General features: G+C 40.6%; 1 protein-coding gene across 1 annotated transcript in view; it reads right to left on the bottom strand.

Moving 5' to 3' along the window:
• The window catches only part of CNTNAP2 (contactin associated protein like 2), a 1052534-nt gene that overhangs the window by 20460 nt on the left and 1005565 nt on the right, over window positions 1-26509 (bottom strand). The window contains exon 20 of the mRNA XM_025209846.1: window positions 4760-4990. Within this exon, the coding sequence (XP_025065631.1) occupies window positions 4760-4990 (231 nt within the window). The remainder of the gene's footprint in view (window positions 1-4759; window positions 4991-26509) is intronic.

Raw genomic sequence — 26509 nt, 5'->3', positions numbered from 1 at the left:
TTTTCCAGTGTCACACTGTGCAAGCTTCAGCATTAGTGGGTCTCAAGCCTGACTCTGAGGGATCGCTTACAAGAGGATAATGCATTTAATGGTACATTCTTTGGTCTTTCTACAGAGGCTGCCATAATGCATGATTATGATTGCTGGCTATGATGCAACTGCTTAGAAATGGATTGAGGCTAAACTCATTTGACATAGGCCATTGAACAGATAACTTTAGCAACATGTTTCAGAAACTACCAACTGGGATTTGATCTAAAAATTAAAGTCTAGAGGTGAGACAACACTCCCTGGCCTTGTTATATCTGTATTAGTTATTCCCCTCCCTCTGCCAGGAGCCTGACTGACAAATTTGTAAGCCCTGAAAGTTCAATTTGGTCTTTAAAAGGCACAGCTACATCTCTAAATATATGCCTGCAAAAATTTAAATATAAAACAGATGAAATACAGATAAGCATCATGGGACAAGAGCTTATCCCATAAATTGAATATGCATCACAAAAGTGTATTCTCCAAAGATTCCAAAGGTACGGTGTTATTTTATTTCCCCCATCCTCATAGTCTGAGTTATTTTTAAAACAAAGAAAACTAAAACAGCCACAGCCTGTCTTAAGAGGAAACTGCAGGTGCTCAAAGTATCTGAAAATCTGGCCATTTGTATGGGAGCCACATTATGGATTTAGACACCCAAGGCTGGTCACCAAGCGTGCAGGCAGAGGTGACAATTTTTTGCCTGATCTGGCCAAAGAAAGTGGTCTATAGGCATGACCAAGCACAAGTGCACAGCTGCAGACTGATTAAAAAATGTCCAACTGGGTGAAAATCTGAACCCTAATTGCACGAGGGGTGAGATGAAGACATTTCAAAACAAAGTGTCTTCTGTAACTTGTGTCTACGCTGCCTGCCAGCCTGTTGCGGTTTTCAGAATGGGAGGGGGGAAAAGAAGCAGATGGAGTTTAGTTTGGGGTTTTTTCAGCCCCCCCTGGAGAGTGGGGTGAGTGTATTGGAACCCAATTGGTTGCAATTCATCCACCCCATCCTCCAGTGCCAGCTTGGGAACCCCTAGAATGAGCTCCTTCTGCTCCCTTTCCCCCCTCTCATTCTGGAAACAGCAACAGGCTGGGAAGGAGGAGGGGCCATTGCTAGAGAAACCAGCTGCAGGCTTGCAACCGGCAGCTGGATTCCCCTCCCCACTGGAGCCAACAGTGAATTTCTATTTGGTCCAGGGGATCATTGTAACTCAGAATGCTTCCTGAAAAGCATTCTCAGTTACAGCAAGGAGCTGCACTTCTGTCTGGGTGCCTAGTCTTCAGGTGTTGGGTAGCACTTTTTTTGTAGTTAGTTTTAGGATTATAACATTAGAACTGCTAGGTGATCTCATGGCATTTGTGTAGTTTCTCTTTTGCCTCCCCACAAGCATGCAATTCCTCCTCGCACTCCACTGCACTGGCAAGGGTAGGTCCCATTATAGTGTAGTTTCATTTCCTTCCCAAGTGAGCTCTGCTGGTAAAACTGGATTAGCAAAATTCCTATAGGATTGGCATAATCCAGCTAGAGACAAGAGGCTACTCTTTGCATCATCTATTGATCTTTACTTAATTTTGGTGAAACTTCTATTTAATACAGATATTTCACTAGTTTTATCTGTCTCTCTATTTGAAAGACTTCTCCTAGGGCCTAACAACAATGCCTATATGTAATACCTTTATTTCAGTGGGAGCTTCAGTGCTCAGTCCCTCTGATAATTGTTATTATACAACATCTGAACAATTAAAGGCAACTAATCTGTGAAATAATGAATACAAATAGATGCGTCTGAAGGCAAGGCTCTTTCACTTAGCAGCCACAGAGAGTGTCATTTTAGTTGCTTTAGAAGCCATGTTCTTTACAGCCATTTCAGTGTGAGATAGTGCATGCTGGCTCTATTCCAACTACTGTTCCCTTTAGCACAGCAGGAGTTAAATCTGCAAATTTCAAAGGGGCTGTTGTCCTTGCCCTTTTTTACAATTCATACCAAGGCATGATACGTCATCTGATTTTGGAACCAGAAGACGAGAGTCATTTCATAACTCCATTTTCCTTCCTCCGACACTTCTGGCTAGAAAATCCTTTGGCATGCTAATTTTGAAAGCATGTCAAAGGGAATTCTCTCTGATAAAAAACACTAGGCAAGCAACTGTGCTCTTAACATAAATGACATTAAGAGCAAATGTTTTCAGTTGCCATCATTAAAGACTGTGTGAATCCAAAGTCATGTCCACAACACCAGCATGTATTTTAGGGAGAAGCAAAACAAAGCCAAATGCTTCATATTAATATGGATCCTGTAGAAAGGATAAGTTATTCTTAATTCAGAAGGATGGAAACGGTCACTATCTCCCCTTTCTTTCAGTGGAAATAAAATAATGGATCCACAGGACCGGGTACCCGTTTTGCCTCATAGTAGAGTACTGTGAAAGTCCCAGTTGACTTTCACTCCACTGTAATAGGACTTAATTTTGTTAATCTCCTTGGAGCACTAAGATTATTTACTACAGAGGAGGAAAGTGATTTTATACCTTCTCACCCAACTGTTACTGACCCATGGAGAGGGAATAAAAAAAAAAAAAAGGGAAAAAAAGAAAGAGGAGGAATACCTGGATCCCAATCTTATTGCAGCTTCTCTCCCCTGAGAATGAAGCTGGGCCACCATATACTCAAGCTGGATTCATTGAAAAAGAGCCCTGCTGCCACAGAGGCGCTTTGGTAATGGGGAAAAAAAAGAAAAAAAAAAAAAAAATCACACATATAGTCCTTTTTGTGGAGAACCCCCCCCCCCCCATTTTAAAAGGTATTTAGCATAGTTTCTTCTCAAGTTTAAACCATGAGGCATTCTATACACCCATCACAAAGGGCCATTTCATTGTAAAAACAAAAAAGGAGATGATTTAGTAAGAAAGCTGGACTGAACTGGGGGCGTGGGATATAACCCTCAGGAACTAATTGGATAATTCCACAGGAAAGCAGCAATAGGATGATGGGGCTTGTGAGGAAGTAGTAACTAGGGGCTTTGTACATGGCATAAAGGAAAGAAATTGCCTAAGCCTTCAGAGGCTGGCTGCATGGAGGGAATGTGTGATTATAAGGTAGTGGTTCATTCTATCATGTGGCTCTGTACCCATTAGTCAGGTGCATCATCCCTCCCTTCCATCTCTGCTGGGAAGTTATTACTACCTCTTAAAACTCCTTTCTTTGACTAAATAAGGATTCAAAGGCAACTCTGCAGTTTCCGAGCTATTTGTAGACCTTTCCTGTGCTGACACGTGACCCAGCATATGCTTCCAGGGAACTTGTGTACTTACCATCCACTTTTATAGGAACACATCCACAAACCCATTGACAGAAGCATCACTAGGGAGGAGTGACCGGGTAGTTGCCTGGGTGTGTGTTGGGGGCAGCAGGAGAGTGGGGGCTGATTGAAAAAAAAAGCTGCCATTGCAGTTGCACAAATTGTGCTGGCAGTGCAGTAGTAGTTAGAAGTAGCTGCTGCCCCTGGGTGTCAAGCTCGTTGTTACTATTCTGCCCACTGGCCAAGAATGAATTAGGTATAAAATCACTAAGAACCCAATTCTTTGCTCGCTTACACTAATTTCACATACATGTAACTCCAGGGATAACATAGCACAACTCTGATGTAAGCAAAAATCAGAATGAAGCAAACAGAAATCTAAAAGGAAAAGAATAAATAGCTTTGTTTAATATTTTATCTGAAAGCCAGGAAGGAACCTCACTCTCCCACACAGAAGATAAACTATTTATCAAGTCAGCCACACTGTGTACTTCCACACTGTGTCAGCCAGAATATAGGACCAGCCTGCTAGAATCAGCAAATTGTTCTAGCTTCCTGCATTTTCAGCCTCAGATGAATGTAGTGTTGGTTAATGGGATTTCTTACTAAAAGTTGTCCAGGGATAGCAAACATTTCAAGGGTGGAAAACCATTTAAAAAAATTTAAAATTGCATTTGCTTTTAAAATTAGATTTATCTTTTTTTAGATGGGGCTGAATAAAATATATTCGTTTATCAGGAACCTGGCACTCAACAACCTGTTTATCAAGGCTAGCAGCTTTTTTACATTACTAGCATTGGCTAGTTTACATGCAAGTGGGACTAGGGCAGTCAGTTTGAGTTTCATCATGTAAACACTAAAAGGCATGAACATGAATAAGTAAAACAGAACATGAATAAGTATTTCATGGACCACTATATTTCAGCTGAAATTTAACAACCTTATGCACTGGTATGGGCCCAAAAGCTCCCTATGCATTTTGATGATTCATATTGATTAGAAAGCAAATTAGACTATAAACCAGCATGAAACTAAGCAGGGACTCTTCATTCATGAATTGTCCAACTTGAGGGGGAATGGAAAACAAGCAGCACATGTACAGATTGTGAAATGGGCCTGTGCAGAATGTGTTTGAAGAATGAAGTGTATATTCTTTCTTTCTTGAACTATGAGGTAAGGATGCTAGCAAGACAGACAGATGCATACTTCTACACGTCACAGGCCACAAACTTTCATTCCCCTTCAAATTTTAAAAAGCACTTAATACGAATAACAAGGTCCCTCTTTTTTTGGTTCCAGTCTTGCAGTGATTTTTATTATCATTGTTTTGTGTTTTGAAAATTCATTTACTGTAGCTATTTCTTAAATCAGGCAAATGCATTTAGTTTCAAATATTCAGCTGCTTTTACTTGTAATCAGGCTCTACCTTACCTGAATCTAAATGCCAAGGGTCCGTGGCAGCCGACATTGGTGGGATTGTCAATGGAGATGCTCCGCAGTTGGATTCCACTAGTTCCCCTTGAATGTGGACGTGAGAGGAGGTGTTGGTAGGTCTCAAGGCTGCTTTGAGGGGGGCAATCTGGTTGAACTGCACTCTGGACAGGCAGCCAGTGAATCCAGGTGTATTGTATTTATATATATCTTGGTCAATCTTCCCAGTTTCTAAGAGGAAGACAGAATAGACTCATTAACACAGTTTACTACAGGCTCAATGCATTTGATTTTTTTTTTTTTTTTTTTTTAAAACACCCACTTTCTGGAAAGCCAGCACATTTATGACCTTGACACTTTTCTGCTGCTCAAACATTAAAATGAGAAATTTGACTGGGAAGGATCACCCCAGGATCCAACTCACCCTTCTTCAAATAAAGAAGAGAACTGCAGCTGTCAAGACATCTTCAGTTGATTTCTCTCTTCACTCATCTGAACTTCTGGCGTGACTGCTTGCCTTCATTCATCTTGGCCTGCCTCCTCCCATCCTCAATCTGACACCCCTCCTCCCCTGCCATGGACAGCACTGTTGCACATCTGTGCTTGCCATTAATGGTCGTTCCTTTCTGTGATTCTCTTCTCCTCCACCTCATTTCCTTTTCAGTAAGATCAAGAGCTCTCTGGAAGTATCCTCTTTCTAGTTTCCTATTACTGGAAATTTTGAAGAGCTGAGTGATTGCCTGTTTGAGACCATACCTCATTCTAGAGCCTGTAACCAAAGTGTGGAGAACCTGATGTCTCCTGACAATCTCATCTTCCTGATGTCAATTAATAAACACAATGCCAAGCTGTACAAAGTGCATGAAAGACTTGGTGATACAACCCCTAAACATTGAACATATCCCTTTACTATAAGGGACTCTTGCAGCTCATAGATACAACTGTTACATTCCTGCCCCACACTGCCATTTAGTCATGAGTCCTCTTCACAGTACATCAACAAATGCAAAGACAAAATTGGTATTCTGTATCAGTATTCTGCATTAGAGAGCAGATTAACATTTCAAGGCATTATTGAAACTTCAAACTTTACACTTTCATTCCACTGAAGAATTCAGCTTCATTTTCTCCTCAATTGTGCAGGGTAAATAGAAATAAAACATGGCAGAGTAACGCTTACACTTCATAAAAGCAGATTAGCCTGGAGCCATCGAGGGAGTTGGTCAGATGTGCATTTTGGCTTCAATTTCTTTTCTCCCAGATCTCAGTTCCTGGGGCTGGCAGGAACTAAGAGTGAAGTTCTGGCCTCAATGAGATTTGTGGAAAAATTCTCACTGAACTTCAGCGGGGAAAGGTGGCAACTTGGGACTATATTGCCATGGATGGAGAAAGAGACACCTCAGTTTGCTTAACAGCTTTTCAGACTTTTAGTGTTAACATGCCCAAAAACCAAAACAGGCAAAAAGAAGGTATCTTACGGTTGGGGGTTTTGGAGAGTGGAAAGAAGGCTTTGATAGGGATGCTTTCCAAAGAGAGGATGGCGGGCAGGAGGGGGAAATGTTTATTGTACAACTGCATGCAACATTTGCAAAAAACCCTCAAAATATATCAAACATCTGTTACTTGTTTGAAATTGTAACCCTTAAATTTTCTGACAATAGAGAGTTTTAACAGACCAACATGGAGCAACTATACAGTACATAGCACAGTAAGATTCCTGCTCTTTGTCACAGCCCTGTAGGTACTATTATCATTCAAATATATCCTTGCTTCCCATACCAATAATTTTGCACCAAGAGCAGATAGTATTTGCTGTTCTGCATTGTTTCAGCATTATCACACATGTAAAACATGACAGTTTTAAGTGAGTTTCTTTTGGAGATTTTGGGTTAAACATTAAACATGGAAAGGGGCAGAAATGAGAGAAACAAAGATAAGTTTTGAACATAACCTCTTATCCAGTAATTTTCCCACTCTTCTCATTTATACATTCTGTTTCCAAATCAAAAAGATAATACACACTAGCATAACCATTGGCAGTCCCGACTCAGTATCAGTTTTGTGCTCAAAGCCCTCTGCCAGAAGGACCTATGCTAGAGATTCCAGCAGTTTTGAACTAGATTCTTTATTGTATCCACAGATATGAGCTGAGTGGCTTCAGTTTGTCCATTTTCTCTTCTCCAGCTCCTGTGCCTTTATCAAATCTAGTCTTTATTGACTATACCTCCATTTCATACATTGTCACCAAGAAGTGACTGTCATCTGTGACAAAGGGGAGATTAAACCCATTAAGATCATCATATGAGTCCCTCATCCAGCCCTCCTTTCAGAATCTGCACATGACCCTTATGAATGACTTCCAATATTGGCATTGTGTTTTTATAGTAATTTTGTTTGCAATAAGCCCACATTTCACAGGCAGCACCTAGAAACAGTGAAGAGGACAACGTTCATGAATTTGAATTTGTTACCCGTAAGCTATATCACTCTTTGCAAGAGGCAAGATTAATACTTGACCTACTGCTAAAGTGCCTCTTCCTAAAGTGAAATAAATATTCATTGCATACATACAGAATGCATACAATTTATTCCTGAGAAACTGTTTTCTAAAGAACAAAATTAGGTTATATGACAACTGATCCTTTATTTAAATACTGTAACCACTAAATGATTAATAGTGCAATAAATGACTCATTCATATTTATATGGATCTTGTTGAACATAATTCAGTAACAATGGTAAGAGTACCACTTAAAATCCTAATGAAATGATGATGACAAAAAAGCTACTAAGATGATGAGACAATTACATTTGTGCTACATTAGGAACCTTTCTACCATTTCCCTCTGAGTTAGTGAATAGAAAGTGACAAATAACTGATTCTAGTGGCACCTTGCCAAAGACTTCCATTTTCGTTAAAACATTCTACAAATGACAACAGTGTGAAATTCCTCATGTAAATGTATGAGCAATTCACATCACATAACTGCTATATAGTGGTGGTTTCAATGTTCATTTTGTCTTATAATTATGAATGTCTCCCCCGCCCCCAGCCTCATCTATGCCTATGGGGCTTTGCGTACTGCAGTTCTCCAATGTCAGCTATTGTATATAGTCTTCCATTCCATTACAACCTGCTATAAACACATTCCTTTAAAAGTGTGACAGTTATACAGTTATATAATGAAATATGCCATTGTCACCATGGTTCAGTCTATTGTTCTTCTTGGGCACAGCAAAACAACCACATGGAATCACTTAATTTAAAACAATGAATGCACAATCTGACACATTCCAGTTTTTAATTTTCAGTGTACCGCAGTCATACAAGTGTAACCCTTCTGCTGGGCACCGGTTGGCAGCAAAAAGGGCTGGGTTCACATTTTAGGGTACCTCAAATTATACCAGTGACTTGAGCCCCCACCCAGAAATCTGGGAACACTAAATTTGCTGGGGTGTCCCATAGAAACAAAACCCTCTCCTTGCAAGCAATGTAAACACAAAAATCCAAATTTACTACAAAGAATAAAAACAAACAAACAACCCCTCCCACTAAACATATTTTTAAAACTAACTGCAAAGTCTATAGGTGGCATCCCCTTGAGGGGGCTTCACCCATGCCCAGGCAGTCTGGGACTTGGGGCTCCCCAATTGGTAGTTCTGGGGGCCTGCACCCCTATACCTGCATTTCAGCAATGGGCTGGAGAGGGGAGCCCACACTGGAGAGTCCTATGAGTTGCTCCTTGGGTTCACTGCACCATGGCTGTGGGTCCTTCTGCATTGAAAGGGGCTCTGTTACTCCTGGATAAGTGGTAAAGTATTGACCTCCACTTCCACATGGTGGCTTTGAGGGGATAACTGTGGCTTTTGCACCCCAAAATTCCTACTCCTGATCTTAGCTCTGCTGGGCAGGAACCTGCAAAAGAACTTGAAGGAAAGGTCAGGTCTATCTTGCTGGGCCTGGAGTGGGCCGCAAAAGCTGGCCAGACCTATATCACATTGAGGCCTGGATCAACCACCAGAAGTGCCAGGTCTTAACCAGAAGTGCCAAGGCTTCACCCTGGCCCAAATCTGCCCGCCAAACATGCATTGGCTATGCATAGGGGGGTGCACGTGGGTACATGTGCACCCCCTGAGACTGGCTGTTCATCCCCTGGAAACGCCAGCTGCAAAACCGAAAGTGCTGGTGGAAGTGCACTTCTGGTTTCGCTGCTGGTGATTTCGGGCTTGGCGATTAGTCAAGCCCCTCCCCAACATTGGCAATCGGCTACTAGGTTACCCCCCCGGTTGGCAATCTGCTTCCCCCCAGACTCGGAAGGCATCAGACACCCATGAACATATGGCTGGGGTTCAGCCATACACTTAGGCTGAAATGCAATAGTTGTGAGACAGCAAAAAGGGCCGAGGGCTGCAGCCTGGACATCCGGTCTCAACTATACCACTATGCTGAGACACTACAGTTCCCAAGCAGAGGGGGCCAGTAACTGCCAGAAGCCATTCCTGGTCAGTCTGCTCCAGGGATTACTACCTTCATGGTATTATCCCCCTCAAGGCCTGTGTGGCCAAAACTGCCAGCAAAATTAGCAGGACTCTATTCCTGATCAATTTGCTCCAGGGTTCAACAACCCCACTCAAGAAATTAAAAAAAGGAAAAGGTGGGGGGGGGGGAGGGGGAAGGAAAGAGGGAGGAATAGGAGTCTCAAACTCTGAGACAGACCTCTCTCCCTGTACCTGAGGCTTTCCCCATCATGTAACTTTTGCTCACTGCTCCAGTGAAGCAGGGTGCTCCTTCTCCCCCATAAGGAGCAGCTTTTCTGGCTCCCAATTCAGCTGTGCAGCTCTTAGCAGCACCAGGAAGAAAAGAGAGAGAAATCTTAGTCAAGTTGTTCTTATATACCTCGTATGACATCACCCAAGCCTTGTTTAATTAGGGAGTGTCATGCTCCAGCCTCTCTCTCATTCAGTCTGCCTGGAGGATCTTCTGTTTTCTCTGGCTAATGAAGCCAGAGGGTTTTACATATTTTGCCCAAATACAGGCCCCAGCTTGCCATGTGCTGAGCACATGGTCAGAACAACAAGGGCCATCTTGCCCACATAAAACACACACAAAAACACCACAATACACAACCAAAAGAACATTTAACCATAGCAAATGTGCGCGAGAGTGTTAAATTAATACAGCTAATTTGGCTACTTTAGGGTCCAATTCTCTTACTCCCACTGGGAAGCACCTACACTCCTTTGTGTGCTCAGTTTCAGTAATGTTACTTGCGGAGCGATGTTTGCAAAAAATCAAGCCCTACAATCCTTTGTGTGCTAACCAGGCAGTTTGCACTTAAGCAAAACTCCCAGGAAAATCAATGGGAACCTGAGCCAATCTTATCTATTAATGGCAGAATTTTCAAAATCTCTAAAAGCAGATAATTAATCTCCCTGGAGCACTGCTTCTAGTTTTGGAGGCAACTTGTCTGGAGCACTGTTTTGTCAGAAGATATCACTGCCCAGCATGACAAGTCTGCCGTGTAGAAAACCTGATCGCTGCAGTCAGCCAATAAGAAATTCCAAATCCTGCCTCCCTTCCAGACTTAGGTGCCTCCTCGGAGCCCAGGGGTACTTAGGTGCCCATGAGAGACTGGGAGTTAGGAATATAGCCTCTGAACGAAAGCTTTCTAGGAAATGACAACAAATGAAAAACAATGCTGGAGGCTGCAAATGAGAGAGGAAGAGTGGGAGGGGGGAAAAAAAAAAAGCCTGGTTACATTCAATTCGCTCTCCCTTTCAGCATCCACTATCTGCCACAGGATACTGGACAAGGTGGACCTATGGTCTGACCCAGTAAATGACAATCCTTTTGTTGTTATGGGATTCAGATCCTGAAGCCCGTTCCTGTACCCCACAGCTAAAATCCTTCTTCCTTTGCATGTGGATAGCTAGCTCACCCGTATCTTCTAAACATGGATGGAGGAGGAAGGAGTGCTCACTTTTTCTGGGATGACAAAAAATAACTACACATGAAGTAGGAGACTTGGATCCTAGCCTCTGCTCAGCCTGAAGCCCATACTTTGGATACCACATCCTCCTTCAGCCATGTTTTCCAAGCTACCATGCTGGGTGTTAAAAATCAATCCTCTTGGGATTTTTAAGTACGGTCAGATCACATCTACCAGATCAGGCCTCTTGAGGACCTTCAGAGGCCCTGGGTATAGGGACCTATAGTTAGTCTAGCTCAGACATGCTTGCAGTGTGCAGTGACATGTACAGCTTAGGCAACAGGGGGGAAGCTCTGGGTATATACTGTAGGAGGATGATATCTGCCTAGGTAACTACAAGCTGGTGGCAGCAATGGTGGGTTTCAGAGAGAAAAGGGCTGAGCATATCACACCCACCCATGTTTGCCGAGGTACTCCAAACAGAAATATCATAAGGCTGCTCCAGGCTCATCTTTCAGCACCTATACTCTTGAAACCCGTCTCTGGCAAGCATAAGACTGGCATGCTGGGGATGAGCCCTTGGTGGCCAAGCAGTTAGATAGTAACTTTGTGCATCACTTCTTTGGGCATAGGTTCTTAAATTCTGTTTAAGATCCACTATAGGCACCAAGTGCCTTTTTGACTGGCTCTTGGGGCTTTTGAAAGCTCTGTCCTACCACTATTTCTACTTTCAGCTGACACAGGACAAACACATCCATTCACCAGGGGAAGAGCACTTTTCACCAACCAAATTTTCCATCTCAGACCAAAGTCAGAGATGTATAATAACACTGATGTGATGTGAAGTAATTGTCCTCACGGGAATTGTAGACAATATCATTGGAATATGGGCCTGAGAATAAAAGTTCATAACTTTATTAGACATGAAAAAAAATCATGGACCCAATGCATATAATGATTTTACAGTCGATGATGATTTACCAGCCCCCTCTCCCACCTCCCACTTCCTAATGCTCAGTGGCAGCCCCCCAACTCAGCTCTCCAGCAGAGTTTTGCCAGGATACAAACTTGCCATTTAACGTCTCTGGGATTTAGGCTGTATCTGCTTTTTCTCCAGACCTGAGGAAGGGCACTTCATACCCAGAGAGCTTCTCTAGCATTTATCCCAACTATATAGTTTGTCCCATAAAAGATTTAAAGACAAATAGACACTGCTTCGTGTGGCTACAGTTATTAATTTATTTCCCTGAAGCAAGATGCCTGCAGGTACTTTGACCTGGAAACCTGTAGATTTGGGCATAAGAGCATGATGGCAAAGCAGGTGGGCAACACTACAGCACAATTCACGGAGCCATTACAGAACCCTTTTCACAGATCATTCACAAGAGACCTTCTCAGCCAGCTTCTTAGACTAAGGAATCAAAAGTGAAAAACAATGTAAAAAGAACCTCCCTACACTGCCTCAGTGAATTTGGCATCAGCCATTTAATTAGACCAAAGATAAAATTGTTATTGTTTCCTGGAAATAAAGGCAACAATATAATGCTTGGAATGAATTATGAGAAACTATTTTGAGCTTCACAATCTTATTGCGTGCAGCTATTCTTGAATTTAAACACATGCACAAAACAAAAGCTATTATTTTTATAATGAAAAGAGTTTTGCTCTTCAGTTAGAGAGCTCTTTCCATCTAGTGGTCTGACAGATGTGTGCGCTTTGTTCTCTTGAATATAATCATTAGAAAAGATACAAATACAGTGTACTTACTGTTGAACAATGCTAACTGTTTTGGAGTTTGTTTTTTTTAAGTGAGAACTAGAGGAAGTTATAAACAAATGGAACGATGAAAAATAAGTCAAAACAAAACAAAAAACCCTCTCAAAACCTCACCTTATAATAAATCCATCATAGTCTTGCCATATTAGCAATTTACTTGCTACAATTAAAACTTTTCAACCTCTTTCAGAGGATTAGCAATTAAGACAGAAAATTTACACAGAGCACTCATTTGAAGATTTTTCAGAGCAGTTTTTCTATTTAAAAAAACAGGATCTACAATCACTGTGTAAGGTTAATTCCTCCTCCACACTCAAGTAATGGATGTACTTTTCTAGAAAGAGGTAGATCCTAAAATTTGGCAGCACAAGTTAGGATTTAGTACTAAGTCAAAAAAGATAACATCACCTTTGCAGGGCTATTTAAAGAGTATTTACTGAACAGCCCCCTGAAAATTCCTACCACTTTGCATAATTCACACGCACAAATATATTTTTTATTTATAGGACTCTGGAACTTGCAGCAATAGAGACATTATTTTATAGAGGCAAACACAATCTTAACCTCTTCTAATATCTATTATATAAAAAGCACCAGCATAATACTTACAAACCAGTGATTTTCTGCAATAATTAAGTGGTATATAAAAACTTTGAAATATAGTTTATAGATATGTACAACAAATGAATATAGTGTAGGAGGTTTACTACCTTCATACTGCATTGAAACCCACATTGTAATATAAATGGCATATCTAAAGTTAATTATATTGGCTTAGCATGTTTCCTAGTTGGTCTCATGGGCCTTGAGCTGTTCTTTTTTCTTGGGTTATGGGAAACTCCACTCTGGGTAGTTTTTCATGAGATGAAGGGGCTGGGGTGTTGTGGGGCGGTAAAACGTGTGGTTAACAACCCAAAGGTCACAAGTTCAAGGCCATAGGAGAAGTGCTCATTGCACCGCCATGTGAGAATGTACCAAGTATGCAAATTCTGCTAAATATCTTGTCACAAAGACATGAAAAAGGAAAGGAAAGTAGGATGAAAAGGGGAAAGCAGGAGATGCTGTTTGTGGTAAATGCTCATCTTGTTTGCAATCAAAACCATAGTGCTTAAACACCATGTATTCATTTTAATTCACAAATACTCTCTCCTATTACACATGCATATATGCACAAGCCAGCAGCAGCATTCAGAATTTTTGGTATGTTTTTTAAAAAAAGGATATGTGGAATACAGCTGTTGGATTACAGCAGGGAAGCTCAGACATAAGAATGGTAGCTTATCAGTTCTGGAAATATGGCAGCCCTAACAATAATGGGTTGCCAAAGAATGGTATCTGCAGCTCTGAAGGGCTATAATGCTATTTTATTCTGTTTAAGCATCCACTCATTAGAAAGATAAAAGATAACTCCATTATAAATCCTCTCTATAACTGACTATATTACATTGAACCTAAATTATCTCTATACGATATTATAATAGACTGTATAGATGAATTCAGTGATTCAATTAAATGAACCACTAATTGCTTTTAGGCCAAGCTTAGCAATAGATTTTCTTCATGCAAAAAGGACTATCAGGCATTTTCTTGTCCCTGGTACTTAGAAAGATATCATGTTACACTATCCAGTCTATCAAGCATCTTAAATTCTTCAGTGTTACTGTATCATGTGTGACCTTACAACAGAAGGCAGTTTAAAATCCACTGAAAGGAAGCTATTGATTTTCAAAAGTCACAGTTCACCAAGAGTACAAGAACACTTTTTCATCTGGAGGATCTGATGTCTAGATGGTGTGACTGGGTACAGCCTACAAAGCTGGCATACACATGTGCCTTGACACCTTGAAGCTTGGCATGGCATCAAACCAAAGTAGAAAAGAGACAAATTGGCTTTGATCATACACAGTGGGTGAGCACAGCAAGGTCTTCTTTTGTATGGAAAAATTCCATTATAAGACTACAAGGTGCCATATAGCCAAAACCCCATTGTTATACACAAGAACATACAATGCCCTTGGTGTGAAAGACAGGTAGGGGTATATTTTCCTCTGTCTGATACCAGTATCTATGAACTTATGTTCTAGAATATGAGCTCTCAGTTCTCTTTATTTTAAAAAGCAGCAAGTATAATTGAAGATGGAGCAAAACAAGAACACTTGAGGACCTTTAGGCCATATCAGAGTGGCCATTTATGCCAGCTAAGTATTGACCCTGACTAATTACTTCTAAAAAATTAATAACAATGTTCTATATTGGTCTTTAGCCAAACATTTCATAACAAACACAGCATCAGATATTCTGATATCACAAGTACAAACCTGAACAGAACAGATCCTTAGTTGGATCAAAGCAGCATAGATTCATTAGTCAAGTGGAACTGTACTGAATTATCAGTACTGAACATTTAGTCCAGTGCTCTTCAAAAGTTTAAAACAGATTGGACTGAAGGATTTACTTCATGGCAGTTAATTTCAGCAGAAATTGAACACATCAAATGCCTTTTAGAATAATTGCCGAACATGAAACTTTTAGAAAAATGGGCGTTCAATGAAATACACCATAGTTTCATAGTTGGTAGGGTCAGAAGGGACCTAAGCAGGTCACCAAGTCTGACCCCCTGCCATGGGCAGGAAAGAATGCTGGGGTCAAACGACCCCAGCTAGGTGATTGTCCAGCCTCCTTTTGAAGACCCCCAGGGTAGAAGCGAGGACCACTTCCCTTGGAACTTGGTTCCAGCTCTTAGCCACCCTGACTGTGAAGTAGTGCCTCCTGATGTCTAGCCTGAATCTACTCTCCGTCAACTTATGTCCGTTATTCCTTGTTACTCCCAGTAGTGCTCGGGGGAACAGGGACTCTCCCGTTGCCTGCTGGTCCCCCTTGGGAAGTTTGTAGGTGGCCACCAGATTCCCTCTCAGCCTTCTTTTGTGTAGGCTGAACAGGTTTAGGTCCTGTAGTCTCTCCCTATAGGACCTACCCTGCTGCCCCCTGATCATGCGAGTGGCCCTCCTCTGGACCCTTTCCATGCTGTCCACATCCCTCCTGAAGTATGGCACCCAGAACTGGATGCAGTACTCCAACTGCGGCCTGACCAATGTCACAAAGAGGGGGAGGATCACCTTCTTGGACCTGCTCGTGATGCATCTATGGATGCATGTCAAGGTGTGGTTAGCCTTCCTGGCCGCGTCCCCACATTGGTGGCCCATGTTCATTTTGGAATCAACAGTGACTCCAAGATCCTTTTCTGCCTCTGCACTGACAAGAAAGGAGTTCCCCAGCTTGTAGGTATGCTGCTGGTTTTTCCTCTTGCACTTGTCAGTATTGAAACCCATCCTATTCTCACCCACCCACCTCTGTAACCTGTCCAGATCTTGTTGAAGCTTGTCCCTGTCTTCTAGCGAGCTCATTTCTCCCTACATCTTAGTGTCATCTGCAAACTTGAACAAGATGTGCGGGCCCAAGGACCGAGCCCTGGGGAACCCGAATGCCCACATCTCTCCAGGTTGAAAATGACCCATCCACCACCACTCTGTGTGCAGCCCTCCAGCCAATTAGTGACCCATCTGACTGCATAGGCATTGACACCACAGTCACCTAATTTTTTAATTAGGATGGCATGAAAAACAGTGTCAAAGGCTTTCCTAAAGTCCAGAAAGACTACGTCCACTCTGACACCTGCATCCAGGGCTCTTGTGACCTGGTCATAGAAGGCAACCAGGTTGGTCTGACAGGACCTGCCTCTAATGAACCCATGTTGATTGCCTCTAAGCATAATCTCCCCTGCTGGTCCCTTGCAGATGTGCTCTTGGATAATTTTCTCAATTATTCATATAGCTTCTTGTTAGCTATGACTTACTCACTCAAAAAAGTGTGGATCTCACAGATGGATTAAAAAAACAAAGAAAAGTCATACATTCTTTACCTTTGAATATTTTAGTTTCCTTGAAAGAGTTGGACAAGAACAACAAGCAAGTTTATAAAAAGCTGTTTAAACTATAAGCTTAAAGTCAGTGGAGCAGCAAAACAAGACCTAAAAAAACCCCAACAAACCTAGGAAGAGCTTACAGACTTTTAAAGTATAGACAAAAAAAAAAAAAGTCCAACTGGATTATATAAGAGGACTTGAATTATATTGGCTCCACTTGTTTGCAGGTACCACTTAACATAATCTAGAGTCAGGTGGCTCCTGTTAGGTCTTACACTGCATGTAAATTCTTAGTCCTAACAGGATTAATTTACTGCACATGACTTTCAATAACTTTCATATACTTGCTGTATCCCATGGTAAGTGAAAGCTAAAAAGGGGATTTCACCCGGAAGAAACCAATTGCTAAATGATTATAGTTTACCATCCTGTTACCATAGGATGGAGCAGCCATACAAACCAGCTTCTGCAGTCAGATTGTGTGGTTAGGTCCTTTCCTCCTGCCTTTTACTTTAGTATAATTAATTCATCTGTGCACATTATTATCACATTTGTTGTGTAAATAGCTTTCACTGACTGCTGTTTACACTAGCTGTTAAAATTCATTCAGTGTATACAGGTGGACTGAGAAAGCTGTTTTAAAAACTCCTCCAAATTATGCACAGCAACAACAGAGATATACCAAACTCTCCAAAGGAATTTAGGAGAGACTTGCAGACCTTACATGAATATGAGCTATGATTAGCAATGTCAGAGCACTGGCTAGATGTACACTGTCCATTAGTTCTTCCCACACATCTAGCAGCTTTTGAATACCTTTTAGTCTTGGGGATAGGTTTTCAAACACTCAGAGTCTGGGACCATCCACCAGGGCATATATTGGCCAAGGAAACAGAATAAGTTCTCAAAGTAAGCCTTCTCAAGATTTTCAAGATCCCCTCTCTCAATAGACCCAAATCCACTAAATTTGACAGTTGCTATCACACCGGATACATCAAGGCACCTGATAGATCAGAGAGACCTGTTGCAAAAAGATGTAAAAGCTTGCAGCATCCAAATCCCATACTGAGGTAAGAAAATTAATATAAAGCCAGCCAGGGGAAATCCCTAAAAGTCTGGATACCTTCCTAAAATGTAGATGCTTCTCTAAAACTGTGAAAACCTCTGTCCTACAATCCTATCTTTCTCTGCATAGGCCTTAGTACCTGCATTTGCTGTCTTTTTGAGATGTGGTAAAGTTGGAAAATAGAGTTGCCCAGTAGCTTGTTGCCTACAGCTGCTGTGATTGGTATAGCCAGCAGACTCTGGCATGTTCAATAGCTTACTACCTATCATCTTCTCCCATACAATTCCTTCCAACAGTGCTCCATTCATTCCCTAGCTAGTGACTTCTCTTGTCCCACCTGGTACTTTTGAACTTCCTCACCCATGGGGTTCCTACTTTCTCTTGAAGCCTAATTTCCACTTTCCCTTTCTTCCTTCCTAGCTAGTTGCTCTTCTGTCAGCTGGAACAGGCCAGGCTGCTGGCTGCCTCCTAACCCCTGAAAGTTGTTAAGGGAAGAAGAAACAGATAATTAGTAAAGAACAGATGCACCTTCTTGAGGCCTAGCAGCAGCTTTAGCTCTCTACTCTGCTAACCAGAAGGAAGAATGGGAGGGAAAAGAAAAAAAATCCTCCCCCTTATGCTAGCTACTTGTGAGAGACAAGATCTTGAGCAGTCTAAAAACCCAAGATGCTGCTCATAGTGTTCCTAGAGTTGCATATCTTTGTTACAATTCGTGATATAGGGTAATGTTAATATTTATATTTATGTTCATTCATTAAAGTATTCCTATGCATATAAGTATCAATACTTTTTGTTGTGCCCACAATTCACCCTACTTATGAAGAGAGAGTCTTTCAGATATTCAAAACAGAAGATTTGTATTGGGGGGTAATTAGCCTAAGTTAAAATATTTATTTGATATGTGTGGTTAAAACAGAGATATGAGGTGGTCACAACCAGGTTAGGAGAAGCCCAGAAACTTCTAATCTGTTTTGATAAAATAAATACAATATAAAGAGGTACCCTTTGAGTATCCATTTTGTTATGCATCTCTGCCTGACAAGAGGAAATGGCTGTAACTCTGCTTTCCAAAGAGGTATTATGTCTTCTTCCTTTAAATACCATTTTTGTTTTGTCACTAAAGCTCTAACTGAATTGGGTCCAGTTATCCATTTATCTTGAATGTACTGAATGCATGTTGATCAGAGGTTAACCAAGAACTTTCACCTACCATTTCCTGTTGAAGTTAACTTTGCACTCTAATCATAGAAAAAACAGGGCTATGAGGGACCTCAGTAGGTCACCTAGTTCAGTGGTTTTCACCCTGTGGTTTGTAGACCCTGGGGGGTCCAAAAACTATTTCTAAGGGGTCTGGGAAAGATGACTATCAAAAGTATGTGAATACTCACATCTACAATTCAAAGGGGTTTGCACTTGCATTCAAAATTTTTCTAGGGGTCTGCAAGTGAAAAAAGGTTAAAAACCCACTGATTTACTCAAGGCAGGATCAACCCTGTCTAAAACATCCTAGCCAAAGGTCTGGGAGGGTGATGGGTGGCAGTATGGTGGTTGGTTGCTTAAGTCTTTACATTCTGTTGAAATTCTTACCCAGTAGTTTGGGGTATCTATTTCTGACATATAGACTAAATATTCCCTTGATTAATTTCTTCCTGTTAGTATATGTAGTGCCTACTCCGACCTGTTTTATACTGAATGATTACCCTCAACTCCTTTGTATTGCTACCCTTTAAATCCTTGCACAGAATTACCAGCACCCCCTATCACCTGGAAAAATTGAAACTTTGGCTTACTTAATATTTTTGCAATAAGGCCAGCTAAATTCTCTCCAATATATTTACACTATTCTGCTTTCAGAAGAACTATGTATGTATTGTATCTAGTGAGGTCTCACTGCTTGTCTCCAAAGTTCTCCATTTTCTATCAGGTCTGGGAAAGCCTCATTAAACTTAGCTTTGACCAAATGCTTTATTTAAATTCACAGTGCCTTGTCTTCTCCAATTAAAAAAAAGAAATCAAATGACCCAAAAGCAAAACATTATGAAAAAATAGTCAGTATATGCATGCACAATCTTTCTTAGACAGAGAATGAGAGAAAGAAAGAGAGACAGTCAGACTGTCAGAGAGATAAAATAAACCATGCTTGACAGTTTAGTCACAGAGCTGGATGCAGAAAAAGAAGGTGCTATGGAGATGCTATACAAGAGTCTGTATAAATTAAACCCCATTAATAACAGTCTACGGAGTAAAACAAGGCTCTGTTTCTTTTGGCTGTGTGTCTAATAACTTATTTTCTTTATGCTCTTCCAATGATCTTTTTTAAACTTCAAATACTATTGTCATTTTACTACCTATCAATATAAGATGCTGTCTTTATAGAGCCCCTTGCTATGATATCTAGAATTGCATTAACAATGTAAATTTCATTGCATCAGAATTTCCAGTTGTCCGTAAGGTTATGGAGAGGCCATAAAAAAAAAAAAAAAAAAAAAAAAAAAAAAATGGCCGAAAGGTTGGGGGAAAGCCAAAAAAAAAAAAAAAAAAAAAAAAAAAAAGCTAAAAATGCCTGTCCATAAAGCCCATAAAAATGTAGCCTTCCATAAAAAAGTTAAGCAACCATGAGCTTGAGTGAATATCAATCATATGAATGAGCTGGAAGGTGAAGGACAGACAAAGTAGAGTAGCACCATCTGGTGTGTGAGCAGGAGCACAGCTCAGTGCCCTGCAGAGATATGTCCCTCATGTGGTTTGTGGGCTTTGTCCCACAAAGTTTGTGGGCTTTGCGGTGAATAGAAGCCTCCAATGCCTTCTCCTTCCCTAGTCAGATGCTGTTGTTGCTGCTGTGTTCCATTGCCTGCCTATAACACTGCTTGCCTTATAGGTAGGCAGGGCTATATGGCCACGGAGAGCATGGGGAAGGGGTGGTATGGCTAGAATGGATCTGTAGCCTGGGAAAGGGGGAGATGTGGTGAGTGGGGGTCCATGGTAGGATGGGGACAGCTGGGCTAGCAGAGGCAAGGCTGGGGGGTGAGCTGGGGAGGTACGGTTTGGGGGGTATCAGGTTGTATGGGTGGGGGAAGGGGGAAGGGATCCCCGAGTGGGGACAGCATGGTGTAAAATCATTGCTTGCAGTCAAGCAAGGTTGCCAACCCAAGACAATATTCCCGGGCGGGTTAGGGGGCGGGGCAATTAAACACAACTTTTTTTTTTTTTTTTTTTTTTTTTTTTACACTATGCTTGGTGTTAACTCCCTAAATTTGAACCCACCCTTTGATATTGCTGTCCAGGGCCTGGCAGAAGGGTTATATTTACATAATATAAAATATATGCCAGTAAAACAGTTTGGTTGTCAGTAAAAAGAAAATAATTGGGTTGGCAACCTTGCATAGCAGTAAAGACACTAGATACTAAATTACTTACATTTAATACTAGAGCAGTGAGTACTAAATACTGCCACTTGTTTCTTTTATAACAACGATGCCCTCTTATATAATAGTTGCACTTTTTCACTGCTTTATATTTCAACTCAGACAAGTTAGAGCAGAACCAATGACAAATCTAGTGACTTATAGGAGAAACATAATTTATTCTGTATGGAGTACTGTCTTTGGAACCAAATTATGACATGACATGACACAACATCCAAGTCCCAGGCACAGGCAGAAGACTCATTGATGATAGCTATGCCAATAGAAGGTAAATGGGGGTCTCAGTAACAGCAGTGATGGCTGTATTGATGTCTGCAATTCAAAGGCCATTTCTTAATGAAATTCTCCTGTTTCCAGCACAAAAAGGTACTGGCAGATTGAAGGAAAAATTAAGCCCATTAAAGAATCACAAACAAGACTGGAGGCTGTACCCACTGAATAGTTTTGGAATTGTTCCAAAAGAGAAAGTGACAGATTGAGGTAGGAACGTTCAGATTACTGAATAATAAGGTAAGTAAATTACTTATTTGAAACATACATGTATTACGGTTCTGTTATTACAGTAATAATAAAGGCTAAGGGTGGGCTATTGCTGTCTAGTCAATCAAAAGGCATCAGGAAGAATGTGACAGAATAAAGGAATTCTTGGCTCCAACCATAGTTTCAAATTCCTGACTAGTAAAGAATGTGTCAAGGCTGTGCACTGAATGCTCAGATTTCAAGGAGTTTATCTTGGTCATTTAAAAAAATGCTACAGAACTTGTTATTCTGGGATTCACATTTTGTTTATCTGAAAATAGTGCAAATCGGATGGTGCTGTGAGGCTTTCAATAATAGAACTGTCAAAAAAGAAACGATTTATGGTGGTTTATCTTCTTAGTAAAATCCATGCTACTAGGAAAATGTGAAGTTCCACATGTAAGAGGAATATGATTTGGTGGATAAGCCTCTGCACTGGGAAACTGGAAGAGATCTAAATTTGTCTTACCCTCTTCTCTTGACTCTTCAGCCCTCTGTCCCCCACATATCCCTACTCTAAAGCAGAGATGACATCATCTGTCCCTCCTTCCGACAATGCTACATTGTTTTTTTTTTTTTAAATTGTGAAGGAGAACAAAGACATTGCTTTGTTTTTTAAAACATCTCACCTACGTATTATGACATTGGAAAGGCTATGAACAATTTATGTCAGTGTAAGTGCTCCTTTCGCATTGGAACAGAAAACTCCCCCAGATGAATTAAATACCATATCAAACCCAGCAAAGCAAGAAAATTCAAATTCTTTTTAATGCCAAAGAACTCTCCATAAACACATGTATTCAAGACCTATGCTTTACTTAGAGATAAAAAGAACAGGTTAAAGATGAAGTGGAAGTCATTAATTTTGGCCAAAAGCCAGACACTTCTATTTAAGTCAGCCTCTTAACATGTTCATTTGGAGGCAGAAGCTCAGGTGGGATGAACTGTCTTAGGTAGACTTACTTCAGTAGAGGTAGGACACTAGGAGAAGCTGCTCTGTCAGAAATGCTCTTTGAGCCAAGGTATTTTCTTGTGCACTGTCCTTTGCAGTTGACTAAAAAATACTGAATGAAGAATCAGTAAAATAATATTTTTAAGCGTATGTAATTAATATGTTATTCTTTTACCTGGTCAATCCTGCTCCCATAGACTACAATAGGAATGTTACTGGATCCCACATGTATTAGACAATGAAAAAAAAGAGGCATTAAGCCCAGCTACTAGTCTGAACTGACATGCTAAATAATGCATTAATGCCATCAAGATAGGCAGTGTTGCTTATTTTTCTACAGAATGCCATCTTTATGGCTAATGGAGTTCTTCTGATTGACAAATGTACAATATGTAAGGATTTAACTCGGGGAAACTGATTTATTGGGCAAATTATATAAGAAATATGTAAGGACCAGTCTTTAGAATTCTGACTCATTTTCCTGTCCTACCCACCCCAAGCAAATTAAGATTATAGATTAAAAGGAATTTTAGTGTTGATTTACTGTTCTCAGAGGGGGGTTGAGACAGACAGATGATAAAAAAAAAAATCCTTGAATTTTCTCTACAGAATCTGAAGCTAAATTTCAGCAGAATTTATGAGCTGATTCTAATTTAAACCTAGGACTACTCATTTATAAAATATCTTTTGTAAGCCTCAAAGCAGAATATCCCTATATACATGTAGGGATAACTTTACTACTCAAAAGAAACATGGAATCTAATACATACAGTTAGCATATGTAAGGTTTTATGTTTTCTGAATGTTGGCTTTAATTTAACTCAATTAGCAAACACTTTTTAGTCTTTGACAACTTGTGGTCAAGATTAATATGTACTGGCTGAATTCCAATCTATGTAGATACATTGTGCATCCTTAAAACTGTGGTTTTAATTATATAAAGTATTCTTTAATTTTGGTCTGATAATTATTGTGTAATTTCACTAGTGCCCTTTCTGCCTGTTTGTGCAATCTCTCATGCTTTGCTCTGTACTCTGTATCATTATCAACCTCAAATGACCTTAATTAAATGGCAGTCAACTTCATACAAGTGGATATGATCTATTGCTTCCATCTGCTCACTTCAAAATGGAACAAAATACTTGCAGTAGCTATATCAATCAGTTAATTTGTTTCATTCTAAAATTTGAAAGCTGCTTCTCAGTTAAAATTTAACTTCTGTTTACCCACCACATGCACATAGGGAATATCATCTTCAACAATGATAGAGTTTTTATTAATCAATATCAAAATCAGGAAGTTGATTAATTTTATATTACCCTGGGTGCATCTACACATGAATTAATGTGCTGTTGATACTGTACCTCTAATATGAGGTACTACATAAATGCACAGTAGCTGGTGCTAATGTGCAGTAGCAATGGTGTACAGTCTTTTTGTGATGCTTAATGTTTAGTAGACTAATTCTACTGCACATTAGTGCATTAGCATGGTTTTTGCTACTGCGCATTAAGCGTCTTGTGTAGATGTGCCCCGCCCGGGTAGTTTAACAGATCAACACTGCCTTGCTAAAGCATGCTTCACCATTTTCACAGCAATTTTACCGTTTTTTAATTTTACAGTAAGAGCATGTCCAGTATATCTGGAATTTTGAATTCCATGACGACTTAGATGTGAAAGCAAGTTTATAAAGTCACAAAGTATTTTCTAGTTGATATTTGCCTTGGGACCCAGTGACTTATGACAGTGAAACATGCCTATACAAAAGCTAGTGAAAGTAGGTTGTTATTGAAAAGAATATTTGTGAGTGGTATGACAAATAACTAATGAAATGAATCACAATTAAATGTAAAGAAACAAAATGTCAAGACTGATAAGTCTTGCAATGATTTTCTTAAGTGCTTGCTTGGTAAAATGTGAGTTGGCAAGATAACAGGAATAGAAACATTTTTTAAAGCTAGAGATGAGGACACAATGACTTAGCGGTCTTTTTTTCTTCCGAACTTTCTGATTCTGTGTTGTTCAACTTCCAGGTTTTGAATCCACTTCTTCTTGGGACAATGGTTTGATATGAAGATATGAATTTGTGTACTATTGAAAATAGAAAATGTATATCACTGAAACTGAAGAGATACCATAAGATGCAGGAGGGGTAGGAATAAGTTTCACCTCCTAGCAGCATTTTTTTTTATGTCTCTTTATTTAGTATTTTTATACTGTATACTGTGAAATTGTTTAATTTGTACTTTGAACAGCTTCTTGCAAGTTTAAATACCAATGGTGTGGTTGATCCAAGAAACACAGAATAAAGCAAAAAAGATGATAGTGACAGATGTTTTTGATTTTACATTTTCAGAATTTGTGTAAGATATAGAATTTCCCTTGCTTTTCTTGTGCTTGAGCATGCTGCTTGGATTAGATTCTGGTATATTTCAAATCTGCCTACATTTTGAATTTCTGAACCATTGCTATCCACCTGTCAGTGCCACCACACCATCGGGCATAATTCAATGTGACTGGCAACCGCTGGCCTAAGACAAGCCTTGGTGCATATCAAAACTGAGTCACAGTGGCAAAGCTGTGCAAAACACTTGGTTAGTACCAGCTGGCAGGAATGAAATTTCACTGGAGAATGGGGCATTACACCAAGATTTGAAAACCAAACCCCCTTGCTTTGACATGAAAGCCTTTGTGATTTACTAAAAGAAATGGATCCTTAGCCAGACAATATGAAAAACAACATGAGAATTATATGGGAGTGAGGTAATATAAACCTCTTCTATCACTGACTTCGAACCTCTGAATTAATGGAGTAACTTAACTGACATTTATTTCTTTTGTGATCAGACATATAATATTGCTTATCAAACCTCCTGGATTGGCTATTTTTGTAAAATACTACAGTTTGTTTTTTTTCAGCCTCATTCAGGGGATAGTTACATTACATAGTCTAGACATCTTGACAAAAGACATAGATCTGGAGAGAGAACCATTAGGCCTGTGTGAAGCTTCGGGTGCTGATTTGAGTCGGAGGAGTTTTGGCCCGATTCGGTGACTGAATCTCTGAATTCAAATCGAATCGAATCAGAGGACCAATTAAAAGTTCTGAATTGATTCAAAGCTCTCCGAATTGATTCAGAAAAGATTGAGATCTTTGGTGATTCGGGCAGTCCCCGCTCAATGCCACAGGGAGCTGGACACAGATTCTATGCTGGTAAGTAGAGGGTAGAGGAGGGGAAGCTGGAGGAGAGGAGAGAAGACCATGGGGGGACCCCTATCAGACCCCATGCCTTGCCTGCTCTCCAAGTTCCCTGAGTGCCCTCCCGGCCCCCTCCCACTGTCCCAGACCCTGCCTGGCTGCCCCACCTGGCCTCAGCCCTCACTTTTTTTTTTTTTTTTATATATATAAGTCCCCACTCACCAGCTGCTGCCAGGTGTTTCCGGCTGCCCCTCACTGACTGGGGGGCTCTGCCATGAGCCCTCTGATCCCCACCCAGCCCCCACATAGCTGCTCCACCTGCCCCAGCTCCTGGTTTAAAAAAAAAGCCCTGACACTTCCTGCTGCAGCCGCCTTGGGGCTTCTGGGGGCTCATGGCAGAGGGCCCCATGTAGTGTGGGACAATGGGGAGCAGCAGGGATCACCCCCTACTTGGCAGCAGCTGGTGAGTTGGGGCTTTAATAAAAAAAAAAAAAAAAAAAAAAAAAGAGTGGGGAGGGGGGGTGGGGCAGCCATTGAGAGTGGGCAGGGGTTGGGGGTGATTTGGCGATTCGAATCACTGAATTGAATCACTGTCCCCCGAATTGGCTGAATCCAAAGTGAATACTAGCCACTTTGCACAGGCCTAAAAACCATACAAACATTAAGTAAGTGCCTACCTTTAGGTCCAATTACACTGTGTAGATTAAACCCTTTCAACTGGCCAAATCCAAACTGAAGACTGCCAGCATTTTTAATGACTAACAGATCCAAACAAGATAAAAATAATCTGGGAAAAATCATTAGTAATGCCTTTTACAATATAGTAGTGGCTTTGGTAACAAACAATAGCTATTTTCTCTCCCCATGCCCCCCAGTATTGATACTTGGATAGGGTTTGATTGTTTCTAATCTTGAATCTGTTGGGTTTTCTTGGGTTGGGAGGGAGGAAGAAAAAGGGAAA

This window comes from Alligator sinensis, unplaced genomic scaffold, assembly GCF_000455745.1.
Source record: "Alligator sinensis unplaced genomic scaffold, ASM45574v1 scaffold456_1, whole genome shotgun sequence".
NCBI classification, from domain to species: Eukaryota; Metazoa; Chordata; order Crocodylia; family Alligatoridae; genus Alligator; species Alligator sinensis.
The sequence above is the reverse complement of the archived record's forward strand: the minus strand, read 5'-3'. Positions and strand labels throughout refer to the sequence as shown.